This window comes from Citrus clementina, unplaced genomic scaffold, assembly GCF_000493195.1.
Source record: "Citrus clementina cultivar Clemenules unplaced genomic scaffold, Citrus_clementina_v1.0 scaffold_1, whole genome shotgun sequence".
NCBI lineage: Eukaryota > Viridiplantae > Streptophyta > Magnoliopsida > Sapindales > Rutaceae > Citrus > Citrus x clementina.
In genome coordinates, this window is record NW_006263303.1 from 6,596,093 (window position 1) to 6,616,451 (window position 20,359).

Consider the following 20,359-nt stretch of genomic DNA (forward strand, 5'->3'; position numbering starts at 1 on the left):
ATATTATATAATTTTTATTTTTATTTTCTTTTATTTTTACATCATAATTATTTATATAAATGAATAAATTTATAATTCATTTTTCATATTTTTATTTTTATTTTATTGAAAATATAACTAAATAATGTATTATTGAATTATATAATAATTTATATATATAATTGATTATTATCTAACAATTTAATATAACAAAATAATAAATAGTTATATATGAATAAATTTAAATAAAATTAATACCAATAAAAATAATAATATAAAATATCATTACGTTATGATATTATTTAGAAATTATTTCATTAAATTATTTACTTTGATCTTTATTTCACATGTTATATATTTAGAAAATACTAAAAAATAAATGTTATGATGCCGGGAATATAAGAATATAAGCTTCAATCTTTATGAAAATTATGATATTTTTTAACATTTATATTAAAAAATAATGTTAAATTTTTAAAATTTAAAACTTATATATTTAGTATTTTTGTAGGTACTAATAAATATTATTTTCTAAATATATAATTTAAGTTAATCACAAAAAAAATTAATACAATACAGTGTAGTACCAAATATTATATAATATTATTATAATACAATACTAATGTAATACATCATAATATAATACAGTGTGTCAAACGTACTTTTAAGGAATTAGGGCTGTTTTTAATTTTATTTCTTATTTATAATTCTTATTCGCTCAAATTTAGTTCTAAATCTGAATCTGATCCAAATGAGATCATATCAGTTTAGATTGGATTGATCCCGAATCCGATTCTATGCTCAACCCTAGATCAAGCATTATGCAGAATGATTAACCTCAATTATTATTGAAAATTATTGACCGTATTTACCAACAGTTATGACATTATTTTAACATTTTTCATTTTATAATTGGACAAAATATTACTAATAAAAAAAAAATAGTGCAAAGAAATGATGAGAGTGCTACAGTGACCGAGTGAAGTTCAAACATGTTGAATCCAAAATATGGCAGCAATGCTTTCTCTGAGTGTCTCCACAAGAAACATGAGAGCAATGAGAATTAAATTAAATGCTACGAATTTGCGTCAAACAATTCATGAGATCGGGAAAATATAGTCTCTTTCATTTCAATGTCAAAAATATCTGAAGAATATACGGATCTTATCACTTCTCATTTTTCAATTAAACAAAAAAAAGAAAAAGAAAGACCACAGTCCCAACTTTTTGACAAAATTAACTAATTATTACATCACTTTTGGACGCATTTGCCGTCGCTCTTTTTCTGGACACCTCGCACGCCCACCATTTTAAATCCAATTATTAAAGCCTACGATTTACACACCAAAGACATGGCACAAGTCTTTTAATCAATTTGAGGGAAAATGCTATCGAACAAAATAAAACACGAACAAGGCTCTCAGTCTTTTTATCAAAACAATACAAGATTTTTTCCAAAATAAGGTTGACTGGGTAAATATGAAGTAAGTGTGCCATAATTTTGTACCGGAAATTTATGAATTATTTGATAATTTTCAGTTCTAATATAAGCCTAACTTTTCTATGTGAAAAAATCCCTCAGCAAAACATCTAGTATTGATAACCCAAAAAAAAAAAAAACAAATGGTTGCAGAAACAAAATAAATTAAATAAGGAGGATTGAGGAAGAAAAGAGATGATGGGCTTGAAAGGAGAATCACGGTGATGATTTAGATGTGTTTTGCATTGTAAGAAAATTGGGACCGTGACTATTTTTAAAAATTAAAAAATGAGAAGGGAGTAGACCCGTAAATTTTCGAAAATATTTCTCCCCTTGTTAATAATATGTTCCGTCAATGGCTAGCCCTTCATAATTGCCAAAAATTTCAATATAGGAAGAAAATTGACTGCCAAGTGGTCAAAGCAAGACAACCCAATTAGAAACGATAACCTTCCAATATCTAAGTTCTATGTGAAAATTTCAAAATTTTAAGTTGCCTCGGGCATCTCCCAAGTGTTTTGTCTATTGATTTATTTAGTTTAGTTACTTGAATCTGAACTTTGTGAAATTTGAGAATCATAAATAAATAAATAAAAAGGTGAAAATTGCAAAATAATAATAATAATAATAGAAAGCTCCATGTGACGAACGCGGGGAATCTACACCATGGAACACACAACACATGGAGGAGGCACGCCCAAATTCAAATGCAAATCTTTATTTACATAAACCTTAAATCACATGCTGAATTTCACTTTGCCCCTATTTTTAAGTAGTCACCCTCCTTTGACTGGGTTTGATTTGCACATTTTAAAAATCATATTTTTTTTTGAAAGTTTGACCAGCAACGTGCGCATTATTATTTCTATTAAAAAAAATCATAATATAACTTAAATGCGAGTTATGCTAAGTTATATTTATAATAATTTGCAATCCATATAAATTAGAAGTTGACTCCACCAACTAAACCTCCTATATTACTTATATTTAAACTAATATAGTTGGTTTTTATTTTAGGGTGTGTTTGGTACACTATATTGTATTATATTTTATTGCATTATTTTAATGCAGGTGTATTATATTATACTGTATTGCATTAACACTGTATTATAATAATATTGTACAATGTTTGGTGCTACATTGTACTGTATTAATTTTTTGTGATTAACTTAAATTATATATTTAGAAAATAATATTTATTAGTACATAGAAAAATACTAAATATAAAAATCTTAAATTTTAGAAATTTATCATATTTTTTAGTATAAATGTTAAAAAGTATCACAATTCTTTTGTAAAGATCGAAATTTATAGCCTTATATTTTCGGCAACATAACATTTATTTTTCAGTATTTTCTAAATATATAACATGTGAAAAAAAATTAAAGTAAATAATTTAATCAAATAATCTCTAAATAATATCATAACGTAATGATATTTTATGTTATTATTTTTATTGGTATTAATTTTAAATTACTATTATTTAAATTTATTGATATATAAATATTTATTGTTAGTTATATTAACTTATTAAATATTAATCAGTTATATATATATTAATTATTATATAATTAAATAATACATTATTTAGTTATATTTTTAATATAATAAAAATTAAAATATGAATAATAAATTATAAAATTATTAATTTATTTTTAATAATTATTATGTAAAAAAATTAATAATATATAATAATTTATTAAATTAAAAAGTTATATTTATTTATTATTATTAAAATAACAAAAGTAAAAAAAAAAAAAAGAAACAAAAGCAAAACGTTAATGCGGCGACTGGAACATTAAGCTAAACCCGATTGTCAGCACATCCCCTCTATCCCAATACAATTTCTTTCCAAACATGGCCTTGATATTAAATTAATATAAACAATATTATGATACACTAGTCACATACTCCAAACACACCCTTAAATCAATATAAATGAAATTTAACCAAAGCCCCCAAATTTTTCACAATTAGTTTCAGTCACTTCACCTAACACACTTTTGTCAGTATATGCTAAAAACAAAATTCATGTAAGCTTCATTTTTCTTCTTTGATTAGGGTCTTTCTATGGTGCATCCGTTGCACCGTGCAAATTGTAGCAAAATTTTATTATCTTTAACAATTTTTACGTTTATTGTCATTACATTAGATTATAAGGAACAATTTTCTGTGATATGTTATTACTAATAGCAAAATAATAAAAAATATTATTATCAATATAATAACAAAAGGGCTACAACCATATGGTTTGACTGATGCACCATAGCCATTGGTCATATCCCAAAATCTAAAACAACGGAAATAATAATAATTTACATATGCCTAATGACCATTCTATGTATTTAGTATATTTAAAAAAAAATAAAATCGAATTGGGTGAAAATTTATTGACCCCGTCCAAATCCAAATCAATTAAAATAAAATAAAACTGTTAAATTATGTTTTGAGAGGGGTGGAAAAGAAATTTTACTTTATAACCAAATTGTAATTTTGGTTTGATTTGATTTGATTTGATTTTATTTTATTTTATTTTTTGGAAGTCTTTAGGTAAGTTACCTGAAACGTACTTGGCCGTCTCCTAGAAGAAAATATGATACGCGACGGAAAATGCGATGGCAAATAGGATGTTAGATTGTTAGTACCATGGTAGGAGAGATTTAGACTTTTGATAAAATCTTCATTTACACCGTTCATGTTTCCACCAATCGAAATTAGATCTTTTCATGCGGTTGTGTATCACATGCTTTCTCATGTGTGACGCACGCGACGTGTTTTCTCCTAGAGAGAGATTTACAAGATAATAATTTTTCCTTTTTAATTTCAAGTGTTGCGCTGTAAATGACTAAAAAAATCTGATACACACACATATCAACCTATGAAATTAATTTCCAACCCGCAGTCATGGCACGCATATCAAAAATTTAACCCGTACGTACATCCACATTGGTGTGCTCTTCATTATTTTATTATTATTATTATTATTGTTTTTGAACACATCGGCAGGCACATAATCGTTTTGATTTTTTGGAGCATCATCATTGGTAGGTCAATTATTGTCCTTTCAGAAAAGGCCATCGGTCACTATTAATAACAATTACCTCACGTAAACCACCGTTGTATCTCCTCCATTTTTCTATTCGGATTTGATAGCAAAATCTCCACTAAAAGAAATAATTGATAATAATAACAGTAAGCCATGGCAGCACCGCGAGTGACGATGGAAGTCGGAAACGACGGCGTTGCGATCATCACTTTGATTAATCCTCCCGTGAACGCCTTAGCTATTCCAAGTGAGCTATGATATTTCTTTTTCTTTTTTTCTTTTTTTCTTTTTCTAAATTTTAATATTATGATGTATTTTGATTTTGAATTCGTGAGTTTGATTGATTGATTGATTGATTGATTTACTCTTGTTGTTGTTGTTGGTCCAGTTGTTGCCGGATTGAAGGACAAGTTTGAGGAAGCCACGAGCCGAGACGACGTTAAGGCTATTGTTCTGACAGGTCTGTTCCTTTCTTTTCCTTGAATATACAAATGCACTTTTTTTTAGTCATTTGATTGAAATTCCCATTAAAATAAGCATATGCTCCTGTAAACAGTAACATTTGATTGAAAAGTAAACATGTTGACAAAAGGAATTGCTCTGTGATTGTCGCCGGTCGGCCGTCGGACGGTGACTTTTTGAATAATATTGTTCAAGTTTTTGAACTTTTTCTTTTCTAATTTTTCACTTTTTATTGGAACTGATGAAATGATAAAAGTGAGAAGCTCGATCTGGTTCTTACGGTTGTGATTTACTGCTGGAGAAAGGTCTCTGATAATGTGTTTGTTTCTCTTGGTCACTGAAGGCAATGGTGGAAGGTTTTCTGGCGGTTTCGACATAAATGTTTTTCAGAAGGTTCACGGGGCTGGTATGAGATTAGTATTTTCTCTGGTAGTGGAGTACACGGTCATTTAGATTAGATTTTGTTATTTTGTATTTACAACTGTACCGTGTGGCCTGGCAGGGGATGTTTCGCTGATGCCCGATGTATCGGTTGAACTTGTTGTCAACTTAATTGAAGGTCTTTACCTTACTTTTAGTGTCTCTTACTTTGTCATTTAGTTTTTGATAGCTTATTATGAGATTTTTTTTTTTTTCCAAAAATACCTATAAGATGCTGTTGATCTTGTTCTTTTATGACCATAGATTGCAAGAAGCCCATTGTTGCAGCTGTGGAGGGGTTAGCCCTTGGAGGTGGCTTAGAATTGGCAATGGTTTGTGTTTTTTTGCTCATAGGCAGTGCCTTTTGATTTCACGTTCCTCAGAAAATTGATCATTATGTTGTTTCACAACTGAATCACCCCATATTACTCTTATGCAGGGATGCCATGCACGTATTGCTGCTCCAAAGACTCAACTTGGCTTGCCTGAGCTGACACTAGGGGTAATTCCAGGTTTTGGAGGTACAACTACATTTATATGTTTCTCATTCTTGTCATTCAGCTTGATTGGGATGCAGTATAGGGTTTATTCTTTTGTTTGGATTTTTCCATCCTGTGTCAGGTTTTAAGGTTTTCTTTTTCCAGAGAATTCTTTACTTTTTGGAGTTCTACACTGTAGAGAAGATTTTTGTTTGTAGACCTCTGGTTCACTTTTTGAATCCTTAGTCCCTTCTTGTATTCTATAAAAAGTTTCTCTGTTTCCTATAAAAGAGGGGGAAAAAAAACTACATTAAAATGCTTGTGCAGACATGTACACTCTTATCCACCCCGTTCAGTTCAAGTGATAAATGTTATATGCTTCACAAGTACCAACTGGATGTTTGACTGTGGTTGCTTTGTAGGCACACAACGTCTACCAAGGCTGGTGGGCCTCTCAAAGGCTATTGAAATGATGCTGGTAAGCCTCCTATATTTAATGTCAATATCATCATTTATCAATACAGCTGTACTTATCTTCCCCACTGTAATGTTTATCTCACTGAAGCCTCACTTCTGGAACTTGTAGCTTCTCCCATTCCCAATTTAGGTTGGGGGTGGGGGAGTTAGTAAGGGACGGGATATGTGGGGTTGGTTTTGTCGATTGAGTTGCAATGAATGATTAGAGGCTGAGATACAAGTATTTCGCAGTTTGTATGTTATATGATTATGTCATTTGGTTTGCTTTGCCTGTAATATGTAGAAAAAAAACCTTATGGTGTTTGATTTTAGAGGAGATTGTACATTTCAAATGTTGGGATTGAGTTAAATTAACTCCCACTAGTATAATGAACACTATGAATATTTACATAGAACAACAAATGTTTGAAATTATTGGAAGCTCTGATTTGATCATTACTCTCCATCTGGGATTTTTCTTTAGAAACACTTTGCAATGAAGTTGTGCTAACTTTCTTATTACTACAATGCTCTGAAGTTATCTAAATCAATCACGTCTGAGGAGGGCTGGAAGCTGGGTCTAATTGATGCTGTTGTGACTTCTGAAGAGTTGCTGAAAGTATCTCGACTCTGGGCTTTAGACATTGCAGCAAGGCGCAAACCATGGATACGTTCCCTTCACAGGACAGACAAACTTGGTTCTCTTTCTGAAGCAAGAGAGGTGTTGAAACTTGCTAGACTACAAGCCAAGAAGACTGCCCCAAATATGCCTCAGCATCAAGCATGCCTTGATGTGATTGAGGAGGGTATCGTTCATGGAGGATATAGTGGCGTTTTGAAGGTATTCTTTGTTGTAGAACTGATTTAGGTTGTTAACATGCACATATTATATTCTTTCCAGGATTGAATCTTATATTTTCTTCTAATGCTAGCAGTTTTAAGTTCTCTCTTGGGGTTGGGGGGTGAGAAGTTTGTTTGTTGCCAATATTGTTTTCATATGTAGTGTCTGCTTTTGTTGAGAGCTCCTGAGTTTGACCTGTATGTATCCATTAGCAGGCTTGGGTTTATATAAATGATTTCTAGGTTGTTTTAGAAAATACATTGACTACAATTTGTTCTGATATATGTGCCTATACTGAAAATGTTATTTCAGGAGGCCAAAGTTTTCAAGGAGTTAGTCATGTTAGACACTTCCAGAGGTCTTGTTCATGTCTTTTTCGCACAACGTGCAACATCAAAGGTAAAGTACAGATTCAAAGACCCTAAATATCGTGGATGATAATTCTGATTAGTCCAGGAGTTGTACTGGAATTTAGTGGATGATAATTTCAGACAACAAAATCCTATCTGAAATTTTAGCTTCAACATTCCAGTAGTGGGCAAGATTGTTAGTCAGTTTATGGTTTTCATGGATTTTTGTACATTTCCTTATATAGTTTGAATTTACATGCTATAACACAAAGTTGATTTAGGATTATAAATTTGATGGATCTGTCTAGCTCTAATCAAACTCTGGTCTGTGTAAAAGTTTGAGGCATGATGCTTGCTTGTTATCTGATTGGACTCACCTTCTTGACACTTCATACCTTTTGTCATTCTTAGTTTGTTTGCACGGAAAGCATTAGAAGAGTATTGTAGGAGTCAGGGTTCTTTCTTTGGAGGTCGTGAATTGCTATATTGCGTTTTTCTTTTTCATTTTATGCTATCTCTAGAACAATCTTTGCCATTGTTTGTTTTAATTTAATATAATTGAATCTTTCTTTCTGTTAGTCGACGAGGTTTTGCTGCATTTAAGCTAAAATTTTCTTTTAGCAAAATTTTAGTAGCTTTTCAATGCCCCTTCACTGATCATTTTCAATTTATATTGCATACCTTGGAAACTAATTTATCAACATATGTTTCTAGTTTTGTGAGGAAAGAAGTTTGCTCAGGTAGGATTGACTTATATATGTGTGTGTGCGCGCATGTGTGTATATTTATATATTTATACACAATTTAAAGCGTAATACACTTTAATCTCTGTAATAATATAGTAATTTTGAGCTTTACAGGTACCTAATGTAACTGATATTGGTCTCAAACCAAGGGGTGTAAGAAAAGTTGCTGTTATTGGAGGCGGTCTGATGGGTTCTGGCATAGCAACTGCGCATATTCTGAACAATATTTATGTTGTTCTCAAGGAAGTTAATTCTGAATATCTTCTGAAAGGGATAAAAACAATAGAAGGTGGTTACGTCATTCAATGCATTTTTTTTTTTGAATTGCGTTCACTGGATAGTTTGACATAGGATTTCTTTTTTAGTAACATTATGCCTTTACTTGAATCAATCATATTGGCTATGTATGGCTATTTTGGCTGTGGTCGTGAAGGAAGTTAACATATGCTGTTATAATATGATTATGCAATTAAGAGCAATGAGAATAGGTATATTAGCTTGATGTACTAATTGTGTCAATTTTGTCTCTGTTCTTAATAGTAAAGTATGTAAGTTTGTTAATTGTTCTACTAGCACAATCATTGTATGCCGAGTCAGTAGCCATCTTTTTCCTCACTTGAGGGTGGTTTAGGATAACTCATTTCCTTTTATATTTGTGACAGCAAATGTTCGAGGCTTGGTAACAAGAGGAAAATTGACACAGGATAAAGCAAACAATGCCCTCAAAATGCTTAAAGGAGTGCTGGACTACTCAGAATTTAAAGATGTTGACATGGTCATAGAGGTGTGATGTCTTAATATCCTTGTCGTCTTAGTGAAATTTGGAACTCTGTTTCCCACTCTTGATTGTTGCAGTTCCTGTATGCAAATTGGGATACATTAGTCTATCTTCATTCTGACATTATTTATGGCTGTTGTGCATGCCCATATATATTCTTAACTTCTATTTAAGTCATTTAGGTTCGTCTGAATTTGAAAAATCTTATAAATGAATGATATGCATCAAATATATGCCTAGTTCCTCGTGTTAAAAAAGTCTAACATATTTTTTTCTCTTTACAGGCAGTCATTGAAAGTGTTCCTCTGAAACAAAAAATATTCAGCGAACTAGAGAAAGCTTGCCCTCCTCACTGCATTTTGGCAACAAACACTTCTACTATTGACCTGAACATAGTTGGAGAAAAGACCAGCTCTCAGGATCGAATTATAGGGGCACATTTTTTCAGGTCATTTAAGTCATTTTCCTCTTTCTCCTTTCTGCACCAATACTCTCTTTGTGACTGTCCTAAGGATTCTTGTAGTCTTTATATGTCTTTTAAGTCAATTAAAACCATAAACATGGAGCTAGAACCAGAAATTTTCATTTGAGATGGAGTGTTCCGAAAATCACATAGGACTTGACAGATCATTTTCTGGAAAACTGATTCCCAACACACTTCCCTCCCTATTCATCTTCTGTCCAAAAGATTAAAAGTCTATGGTTGATGCTTCATTGAAAATTTTCCTGGTGTAGTTTAATGTTGAGCTCATCTGATGGAGGGATTTTCAAGTATGTATCAATTAGAATCTAATTAATGCAGAATCCCTTTTCCCTCAATGTGATTGCTTTCAAAGAATGCATATTGAACGTGATTTTTTTTTTAATTTTTTTATCGTTTGCTTTCTTTCCCATCCTTTTTGGTTCTTTGGAGACCAGTAAATAATATAGCAAGACTCTCAAAAGTCAAAATGCTGATATTGAGCTGGGATAGTCAAATTAGATGTTATTATAAATTATTAAATTTATGGCTTACAGTTTCAGATGATGATTAGAGTAGTTTGTTATTCATTTAAGTTGAAAGATCCTCATCCTTTTTTTTAAAGCTCGTAAGTGACGAGCTCTATCTTTGTTATTATTAGATTTGTTGATTACAAGTACACTATATTTTATATCAGTCTAAAATGGGAATGGCTTTTCTGTATGCTTTCTTTGACGTGGCTCTTCAATGAACAGTCCTGCTCATGTGATGCCACTTTTGGAGATTGTTCGGACAGAGAGAACTTCTGCACAAGTAATTCTTGATCTCATGACAGTCGGGAAAATCATAAAGAAAGTTCCTGTTGTGGTGGGTAACTGCACTGGCTTTGCAGTCAATCGAGCGTTCTTCCCATATTCACAAAGTGCTCGCTTGCTGGTTAGTTTAGGTGTGGATGTGTTCAGAATTGACAGTGCAATCAGAAGTTTTGGCCTCCCCATCGGCCCTTTCCAGTAAATTTCTTCCCTTACCATTTCAATATTTTTTAAATTTGTACAGTGTATCTTCCATAGTTTTGTTTTTCCCACTTTGGGATTGTTTTGCCAAACAAAATAAATAGGGAGGGTGGGTGCTGGAGTTAACTATATGGTCCAATGATAAATCGTGATTCTCCATGGATATACTTCAGGCTTCTGGACTTAGCAGGCTACGGAGTCGCTGCTGCAACTTCAAAAGAATTTGACAAGGCATTCCCTGACCGTTCATTCCAGTCTCCTTTGGTTGATCTTTTGTTGAAAAGTGGACGAAATGGTAATAAAGGATTTTCCTTTCTCTTTGTATTTTCTTTATTCTGCCAATGATGTGTCCTTTTGCATGGACATAGCCAGAAATTTAGTTCACTGGGGGCAACTTAACAATGATTTGAATATAAGTGATCACAACTTCAACTCATGGGACATTTCAATTAAGTTCATGGGGCAGGGCTTCAATAATGCATGCAATTTAGAGGATTTTTTAATCAAGCAGGGGCAGCTGCCCTTGCCCAACGCTAGCTCCATCCTTGTCCATTTGTCATCTGAAATTGTTTGCATTTTTGTTGTTTTAGGTAAAGCCAATGGAAAAGGATTATATACATATGAAAAGGGAAGCAAGCCAAAACCAGATCCTTCTGTGTTACCAATTATTGAGGAATGTAGACGACTAAGCAATATTATGCCTGGGGGAAAGGTAGTCATCTCTGATACAAAAATTGACATGCTAGTGGCATCTAATAGTGCTGATTGCTCTATTTGATTTTATTAGCCCTCTCCTGCACCTTAAACTTTCCATACTGATGAAATAACAAGTAGTTTCAGTTGAAGAACCGCTGATGTATTATTGTTTGTTTTAATCTGGCAGCCTATATCTGTCACTGAAAAAGAAATTGTGGAGATGATACTCTTTCCAGTGGTGAATGAATCATGTCGTGTTTTGGAAGAAGGAATAGTAGTTCGAGCCTCAGACCTTGACGTTGCATCAGTTCTTGGAATGAGTTTCCCATCTTACCGGTCAGCACCGTATCACTAATTATCTTTAGTTCTAACCTGTGATCAATACAAGGACTTCTTATTTTTATTTTATTGCTCTAGAATTTGCAGAACTACCTGGTAGTTTGCATATAAGGTGTGGTTCTTACTTGTTGCATGCACAATAACCTAAATGTGTTTTGCAAGCACAATACCTATCTTACTTTGTCCTTCCTCTTTGTGATGTGGAAACAGATTAGATAATTTCTTTATTGTTTATAGACCTAGATGTAATTCTGGATGGTTCATCGTTGTATTGTCCAGCTTAGTAACATTTTCAAAACTGGTTTGGAGGTGGTGTGATATCAAGGCTGTGATTTCTCGTGCAACCTGCGATCTTCTTCTTTGACAATAAGTTATTACTTCTGGAATCTCACTGCATGTATTACTTCTTTGCAGTGGTGGCATCGTCTTTTGGGCCGACGTAGTTGGGGCAAACTATGTGTATACAAGTCTAAAGAAATGGTCACAACTGTATGGTAACTTTTTCAAACCATCTAGGTTCTTGGAAGAAAGAGCAACAAAAGGCATTCCGTTGGTAAGAATCATATTCCATCGTTTTTCCAATATATTTTCATTTGTTGAAGTTTTTACTCAAATCTCATCCTGAATTGAGCTCGCTACGTTGATCTGCAACTTCCATTCAGATTCTTAACATTAACACACAATTGATAATTGTTGGTCTCCAAAGGCATCAATTTATTTTGTCCGAGGAAATATAGCTTCAGCAGATAGTCATATTTGTTTCAAATGCGAGTAAATTCTTTTCTCTTGTGAAATAACAATATTACTATTCTTTTTATTGTTATGCAGAGTGCACCGGTGTCATCTTCTTCAACATCAAGGGCGCGCCTCTAGGCAATAATTATATATTATATATGCTTTGATTCAATAAAGTTGATGAAGATACGCTTCCTAGTTAGACCAGGGAAAGTCGTGGAAGGAATAAAAATAAGTGAAATGCATTGCATTCTTTCTGTCATCGAATCCAGATGTCTTTTATTCACCCGGAGTGCTTAGGATACGATTTGGTGTCAGATTGAATTGAATCAGATTAGGATTGAACTGGATTAGTATTTAGTATTGTCTAGTTCAGCATTGAATTGAATTGTAATAATAACTTTATAAATTCACCACTTGCAAATAAATTTTGTATGGCTATCGTTACTAAATAGTTTATGTTCTAGTAGTTGACAAGCCGGGCTCCACCAGCATTGGAAGTTAAAAATTAGCTATTTGCACTGCTGAATTGGTGGTCCGGATGGAGGAATGCCCATAAGTTGTAATTTCTTGTTTGTAATCAGTTGTTTTGCTATTAATGAATTACTTTTTCAAAAAAGTTATTTACATGAAAATTAAGCTATGGTGCTATGATACTAAATTAAATTATCGATTAGAAAGAGATCTGTTATCAAATTTGTCGTACAAGAAAGAAAAGATATTCCTCGTTTTTCTCCTTTGGATTTTAGACTTGGAAATCTAAAGTTATTACCGTTTTTCAAGTACTTAATTTTACCATATTAAAAAATAACGGTTTACTAGTTAAAGAAGTTAGAATAAATAACTTTTGATTTTCTTCGACTTAAATTCGTATTCATTAGATCTATTCAATTCAATGGTAGATGAATGTTAATTTAAATGTTATCTTTGTTATTTTACTTTAAATCTCTACAATTGCATCGATTAAAGCTGATAACAAAATTTTAACTAATAGAATAAAGTATATCTAAAAAATTGCTCAGTTAAAATGATTGTAAGCTGAGCCAACTTAATAAGTTTTACTTCTCAAAAAAAACTTAATAAGTTTTAATTTACCAAATTTTCTTTTTAATTTACTCTTTGATGAAAACTGCTAGTGTGGACACATCAAATCTTGATTTTACTACAAACCCAGAATAGTTGTCTTCACCAAAAGCAAGCAGAAATGGAGGTTCGAGAATGAATTCACCCAGAGTCATTATCATCGTCATCGTCATCGTCATCGTCATCGTCATCGTCATCGTCTCGTATGTCTGTAATGATATATCCAAAAGAATACCAACACTTTTGAGTCCTTATCCTATAGCACTAGCAGCATAAAGATATCATCATCTTCACCAAAGTCAATCCAAGTTGATTGTGGGCTGGCTACAGAATTTACACATTATTTGCCTTTTTTCTTCGCAATGGAGTTACGTAAATCATCATCCCTCTTTCCGTACATGAATTCCAGAAATAAAGAAGATAAAATATCATCAAGTCATAACCATGAAATACCAGAAGAAACAAAAGCATTCAATTTGATTGACAACATAAATATCAACCACAAGTATATTGACACGACACAACACGAGTCAACCCTGCTAAAAAATGCATTACCTGCTAGTTGCATCTCGATACAAAGACATTTCATCCTCATATATGAAATCTGGATTATAATGTAAACTAAAACTATGCAATTACACGTCAATGGGAATAAGTTACATGTTCCCTGAGAAATTAAGCAGTGGCTCCTCTTTTTTATTTCCAAACCAAAAGAAAAAAAATGTTTTAACAGATCAGGAAACTGCTGTCTCTAGCAATATCTATGGTGATAACTGGCACCTAGTAGTGTAATAATATACCTCGTGATATTCTAAGGCTCAACAATTTACAACAAATGGGCTTGAATGGTGGTTGAAGTGAAAATTGGAATTACAATATAGTAATAATGTAAGGGATAAATCAGATCAAGGTCAGTTCCAACAATGAGGCCTGATGCTATCCGGAGATTGTATCGAAGATGAGCAGGAATGATCAATGGTGTAGCATTACAGAAAAAGAGTGGCATACCTCAGGGCAATCAGCTGTGTTATTACCTTTTTACATCTTGTTTTCAGTTTTTAATTTAACATCCCCCTCTCCTGGCAGGGCTGGATTGTGTCTAAGATCATTATTAGAGATGGGAACTGTTGCAGTAACCATCTGAGACATCTTGGCTGCAGGTGCAGCAAGTGCAGATGGACCATAAGCTTTTGAAACACCGTTGCTGACAGTTGCCGGTTGATTCCCTGTTCCTGTTCTGCTGCTTGCAGTGCCATTGCTGAGTGCATCCTTTTGACTCCCTACCTCAGTTCTGGCTAATGATGAATACTTCGTTTCTGTAATTGGGAATAAAAAAGCATTATTAGATCCCAACAACTGAAACGTGATAAAGCATACAAAGAATAACTAAGGACAAGAGAGTAAAACATTTGAACTCTACTCCACTTCATAATGAATCAACTGCAGCATCTTCACAATCAGAAAGCTTGGAATCATACAATTGAGCAGGTGCAGAAAATCATGTGACCAAATTACCAAGTAGAATGTGCAAATAAAAGCAGGCTGAAACTGCCGATACAAACTTTTCAGTTGTCAAGACATGTATTAACATAACATGAGAAAAGCACCTCCCTTATCAGTTGTCAATACTTAATCCAACTAGAAGATCATGAAGTGCCAATAAATGATTGTCGTGAAATTATTAAAATAGTACATTGAATTCTTTTATTGTCTCTCAAGATGTTTACTCAGGTTTGAAAACTCTTGAAATGGATTTTTTGAAATCACAAGGTAGAGAAATCCTTTATTAAAATAATGAAAAAAGAAAGTGAGAAACTTGCCCTTTATTTCCCCAAAGGTGATGAGCCTATTAAGACAATCTCGAAACTTTGTCAAAACAATCCTTTCTTGCTCTGCATAGACCTCTGTCATGCCTTGACCATATGGCAATTGTGAAGATGTGTTACAGCCATGGCCAGTTAACCTGTTAGGCGAAGAAGCTGCCATGAAGATTGTATCTTGTTCATCACACATTAATGCCAGAGTTCCAGGAGACATCGGCCTTGCTTTTTGCCCATCAGAACCATCTGAACCAGAATCATCAGGACCAACTTTATCAGCCTGGTTTGCACTTGAACAATCATCAGTCACAGTTCTATCAACATCTGGCTCTTTGTGGCTCTGTAACCTGCCTTGAGCTGATGAAGCAACAGAAGTTCCAGCACGATCTTCAGCCTGCTTTTCTGTTGTATTTCTTTGAACTAGAAGAAAATATTTCAAAAAAGGTGCATTAGGTCAAATAATGAGCAGTTAAAATTTTCCTACTAGTGGCAGGCTCACTTAAAAATCTTTCCACCAGAAGCAAAATGCACATACGAGCTAGATTTCCGTAACTAGCATTATCAAACTACCTATGATATCCATTACATCTATCACTCAGGAAAACAATAGAATGGTAATGGTTTTGATGTAAAAAAGATATGAAATGACATTAATTCCATTATGAAACTGATCGAGATGGCTGAATTTGACGAAAATGGAGCCAAATTGATTTTCATGCAGCAATTTAAATCGTCAGCATAACTGGGAATAGTATAGATGGCCAAACGAAATGCAAACAAATATCAGTAGCAATAATCATCTAGTTGATCAATAATGAATCTCAGTAAACAAATTAACGTAACGAAGTGGTCTGTAAGCGGACAACCAACGCCAAAATACTTCAACAGGTATAGAATCTTAAATTCAGAGAGAGAGAGAGAGATTCTAAAACAAGTAAATACAACTAAACTTTCTGTAATTCTGTAGCATTAAACATATAATGACTTTTGGTCCATAGATGGTGACTTCAAAAACTTGTAGAAATATTTACCTGCAACCGATTTTGCAGCTTCTGATGATAGTACCACTAAAACTGAGCAAAGCTCCTTTAAATCTTGCGGTTGGATAATGTCTGCTAGGAGAGACCTTCAACCATAATATACAAGTTAGTACTCTAAACAAGTACTCTAAACAACAACATTGCTAATATTATGCAAAAGGATGACCATATATACCTATATGTGAATTTTGAAGAACCCACTGCTGCAGTGCTACTAGCACGAGCAACAGGAATTGAAGATAAGGTGGAGGATGGAGAAGTTCTGATATGGTTTCCCTGATAAAACAAGGAAAACATGCACTTATAATGATGAGAGAACATTACCACTTAAACCAATTGGAAGTTGCAGTAAAAAAAAAACTTCCTATACAGAGTGTACTTGCAATAGGAACATTCACCAAAAAAGATTGAAATAAAGTACAATGACATCAAGCTTACCTGTTGAAAATGTCCAAGCCTGTGAATTGATGGATCCTTGGCTGTTGACCCGAAGAAGAGCTCCTGACCTTTTCTCTTCTTAGATACAGGTGGAGACGCATAGCCAGAAGAACCAATAGCCCCAGTTATTGCAGCATTTGCTGCCTGCTGAATGTATGCCATGTTATTGGCATGATCTCCATGAAAGAGAGCCTGTCTCTCTTCACTTCCTTCAAAGTTCTTGCAGTCCATGCATCTGCAGTTTTCAGAGCATAGAATATTTGCTTGGAAGCATTCACAGTACTTTTTAAGGCACCCTGATTTCTTGCAGTGGCATCCTTTGTTGTGCTTCCCCAACATCAAAACTTCCCCTGTCTCCTCCTACAATCATTTGAAAAGTCAATTAAATTGTCAACAGTAGCCAGATAAGAGCACGGTGACAGCATATAATGCAAAAAGCTGAACGCAATCCAAACAATACATTCATCTCAACATTTAATGAAAAATGTTCTGATTAAATATTTCTCAAATAAAGAATATGAATTTTGTGCTTAAAAATACAACAGATATTCTTTTGTTTGAACAAAAGTATGTCATCAAAAAGAGTTCCCAGCCTAAACTGCACCACAATATGGCCATACATATTCAACAAAGCCCTTGAGAAATATGACTTCTCCACTTGATCCCATTAGCTAAGACAACAAATTATATAGTTTGCTCAATCATTATGGACAAACTACACGGGATCTCAGGAAAGCTACATCTGAGTTATAAGCAACATTTTGCTTAATAGAAGTTTAAAAAAAAAAATGATCTGCATACCTTATTATCACGTGTTCCATGTGGGCTGCTAGCAATCTTTGGCCTGAATGCATTTGGATTACGCTCTAAAGTTGCTTCAACAGCCTCTCGCCTGGCCGCTTCATTTTCAACATTGTTGTGACAGTTTACACAATTGCAACCATCACAATAAATTCCTGATGCAAAACACTCACAATACCTGATAAGACATAGCAAAAGATTAACTCAAATATCAGTAAATATTGAATAGCAGCAAATAAATTGCACTGTCATCCATACATGAGCTATTCTGAGACAACTGACATTGTTAAAGATGGATCCCTGTATATGGTGGCAAAAATAAAAGTTTAAGGGTAGTATTTCCCAAAAGATGACCACAATTGCAATATAGACAACTGAAACCCAAACCACAACCTATGTTACCAAACAATGAGGTAGTGTTGATTGAAATATTGTTATGGTGTATTATTTTAGGAATAACAGAAAACAAATTCCAAAGAATACAGTCATTCCTCTCAAACCTGAGCATTTCATGCTAAGCCAACCAGCTTATATTACAGTATTATCTATTAAAGTATTACAAAAGCCCTATCCTAAGGGGCACTACAAATGAACAAGTTCAATAATGCATGCACACAAGTCCGCAAAGATGGAAAAGTAGGATAGGGCTGGAGAAAATAGTGCTTCAATTTATTACCTTTTTCCAAACTTTGCAAGCAACCACAGTTTTTATATGGCAGTAGACTATTAGCTAATAAGTTAGCTTATCCCCTCCTTCTATCAAATATAAGTTATCCCTTCAATTACACATCCAGAGCTTCATATGAACATTTAATTCAAAGATAGAAGGAAGAAAGGGTGAATAACAGAACATTCTTTTGTTGGTTGTTCAAGTTCATGATGAAATAGTAACGGCAACCCACTATTTCAAAATATTAACAGAGTGGGAGTATGGGAGCACAGCTCCAATTAAACAGTATGAATAGAATCTTATTCTGACTTCAAAATACATATATATCAACCCATCAATGATGCTCAACTATTAAAGAGTGAATATAGAGATGATATACTCACAGTTTCAAACAACGTGAGTGTTTACAGTTACACTGCTTTTGCTTCTTCGGAGTATTTTCTTTTACTTCAACATTGGACCTTGATCTTGATTTTGGGGATTCTGGTTTTCTGAAGAAAAAAATTATAGTAAAAAATATATCAAGGTAAAAAGTATCAACATTTGGTTGAAGTTTGCCAACAATACTATATTTACACCGTAAATGTGGATTATATGCAATATCTGCTTCAATAAATTTCAAATCCATGATGCAGTACCTTTACTAAGTGCATCAAACAATTGACAAAATCAAAGCACTCATAACCATAGGGTACCATGTACAGGAAAATTAATCAGCACCAATTGAAAGCAGAAGAGAAGCTAAACCCACTCCAAGTAGAATGGTAATAATACCCACTTTCTGGGGTTGAGGGATCAAGGACAGGATTACACTGTAGCTAAATCCCTTAGTGAATAGTGAATGTTTCACGAGAACATACATATTTTTAAAATAAAAAATAAAGTGTAACTATGATCAAACTAACAAGCTGCGGAATCAAAAACCTGAAGTGCCTTTTCTGGAAACATCTATGACAAGCAAAATTGGTACTTGCACTCACTAGTAAACTTTCTGTTTCCCTCACAAGAAAAGAAAGAGTTAGAGAGAGAAAGAGAGAGAGAGAGAGAGAACTCGACTTCATTAAGAGAGAAATGAATTTTAGTGAGATCAAAATTCTCAAAGAAGCTATTAATATTATTAGCTTCATAAAAGATCATTGGTAAGCCTGCATCACTTCTCACATTGAAAATGCTAAAATTTACAAGATTTCAAAATTAAAGAGTAGATGAACTTAAATCCACTATCAATTTCAATATTAGTCCACCCAAAAAACTTTAAAATACTTTAATTGCTAGATAACAAAATTTGTGTAATAAGAAAGTACAATTAAACTAGAAACACTCGAACGCAAAGCAGCCAAAATTGAGCAAGAGAAATAAGAACAAATGAATAGCTGATCAGAATCCAGAAAAAATCACTATACACATGGAAAATCAAGACTTGCCAAACGAAAGCACCGATCTTTAAATGAATATTGCAGACAGGATTCAATGAAGTTCATACTCCAATTACCAATTTCCATTCTAAAAAAATTGAAGAAATTCAATTCACAAGAACTTACGGAACCCTCACTGGTGGTTGAGTCGCCTGCCCCGGCAGCGGCGGCGGCGGCGGTACAGGTGGCACAACTGGCTTCGGCTGCGGCTGCGGTGGCGGATGACTGTTAGCCGTCACGGCCTGTGACTGCGGATGCTCCGGCAAAATCACACTACCAACAAAACCGCCGGTGAAATCGAGCTGCCTCGCCAGCTTCTTCGCCGGAATATCCCCGCCGCTCTCCGATTGCGACTTCTTTGGAGGGAATTCGCCTCCCTCACCTTCCCCCATCAATTTTCAAAAACACAAATTATTTTTAAAAAATAAAAAAAAAAATCTTTTCAAACTCTATCCTCCAATTACTCTTCAATAATCGCACAAATTTCATAAAATCAACTCGAATCAACGAAATTCCAGATCCAGAAACCAATCCGACGCCGTTTTAACATCAGATTGTAACAGATAACGTGATTTCTCAGCTCAAGATTCACACGGATGATTTCTTAAAACATTCGAAACAACTTCGATTCACAAATAGAAAGAGAGCAAGACGCTGTCGAGAAACGAGACTGTATAATTTTGGCGCTGTTGATTGAAAGAACTGTAAAAAAAATAAAATTAAAAGAAAAAAAAAAAAAAAGGAAGGAAGAAGAGCAAAAGGGACTTGGTTTGTTTTATGTTCTTCTGTCTCTCCTCCCTCTCTTCGTTGAT

General features: G+C 33.7%; 2 protein-coding genes across 2 annotated transcripts; one reads left to right on the forward strand and one right to left on the reverse strand.

The window, feature by feature from the left end:
* Nucleotides 1–4,471: 4,471 nt before the first annotated feature.
* On the forward strand, nucleotides 4,472–12,734 carry LOC18055962 (peroxisomal fatty acid beta-oxidation multifunctional protein AIM1). Its single transcript, XM_006451125.2, has 18 exons — nucleotides 4,472–4,752; nucleotides 4,894–4,965; nucleotides 5,311–5,373; nucleotides 5,470–5,526; nucleotides 5,652–5,719; nucleotides 5,827–5,908; nucleotides 6,289–6,344; nucleotides 6,861–7,163; nucleotides 7,476–7,562; nucleotides 8,374–8,548; nucleotides 8,922–9,043; nucleotides 9,322–9,485; nucleotides 10,253–10,507; nucleotides 10,684–10,805; nucleotides 11,101–11,222; nucleotides 11,394–11,542; nucleotides 11,960–12,098; nucleotides 12,374–12,734. Exons 1-18 carry the CDS (start codon nucleotides 4,659–4,661, stop codon nucleotides 12,416–12,418), a joined length of 2,175 nt encoding a protein of 724 aa, XP_006451188.1. The 5' UTR covers nucleotides 4,472–4,658; the 3' UTR covers nucleotides 12,419–12,734.
* A 1,057-nt stretch (nucleotides 12,735–13,791) lies between these two features.
* Nucleotides 13,792–20,359, reverse strand: LOC18055963 (protein tesmin/TSO1-like CXC 5). Its single transcript, XM_006451127.2, has 8 exons — nucleotides 19,674–20,359; nucleotides 18,516–18,623; nucleotides 17,463–17,640; nucleotides 16,662–17,021; nucleotides 16,399–16,499; nucleotides 16,215–16,309; nucleotides 15,184–15,603; nucleotides 13,792–14,679 (listed from the first exon to the last, which is right to left on the reverse strand). Exons 1-8 carry the CDS (start codon nucleotides 19,937–19,939, stop codon nucleotides 14,402–14,404), a joined length of 1,806 nt encoding a protein of 601 aa, XP_006451190.1. The 5' UTR covers nucleotides 19,940–20,359; the 3' UTR covers nucleotides 13,792–14,401.

Excerpts from the sequence above, each read along its gene's own strand:
- LOC18055962 (XM_006451125.2), top strand. The coding sequence starts at position 4,659 with ATGGCAGCACCGCGAGTGACGATGGAAGTCGGAAACGACGGCGTTGCG. Across the intron at positions 6,345-6,860 it reads AGGCTATTGAAATGATGCTG|TTATCTAAATCAATCACGTC; the intron begins GTAAGCCTCCTA and ends AATGCTCTGAAG. Across the intron at positions 12,099-12,373 it reads CAACAAAAGGCATTCCGTTG|AGTGCACCGGTGTCATCTTC; the intron begins GTAAGAATCATA and ends ATTGTTATGCAG.
- LOC18055963 (XM_006451127.2), bottom strand. The coding sequence starts at position 19,939 with ATGGGGGAAGGTGAGGGAGGCGAATTCCCTCCAAAGAAGTCGCAATCG. Across the intron at positions 16,500-16,661 it reads GGCTTGGACATTTTCAACAG|GGAAACCATATCAGAACTTC; the intron begins GTAAGCTTGATG and ends TTGTTTTATCAG. Across the intron at positions 15,604-16,214 it reads AGCTGCAAAATCGGTTGCAG|TTCAAAGAAATACAACAGAA; the intron begins GTAAATATTTCT and ends ATTTTCTTCTAG.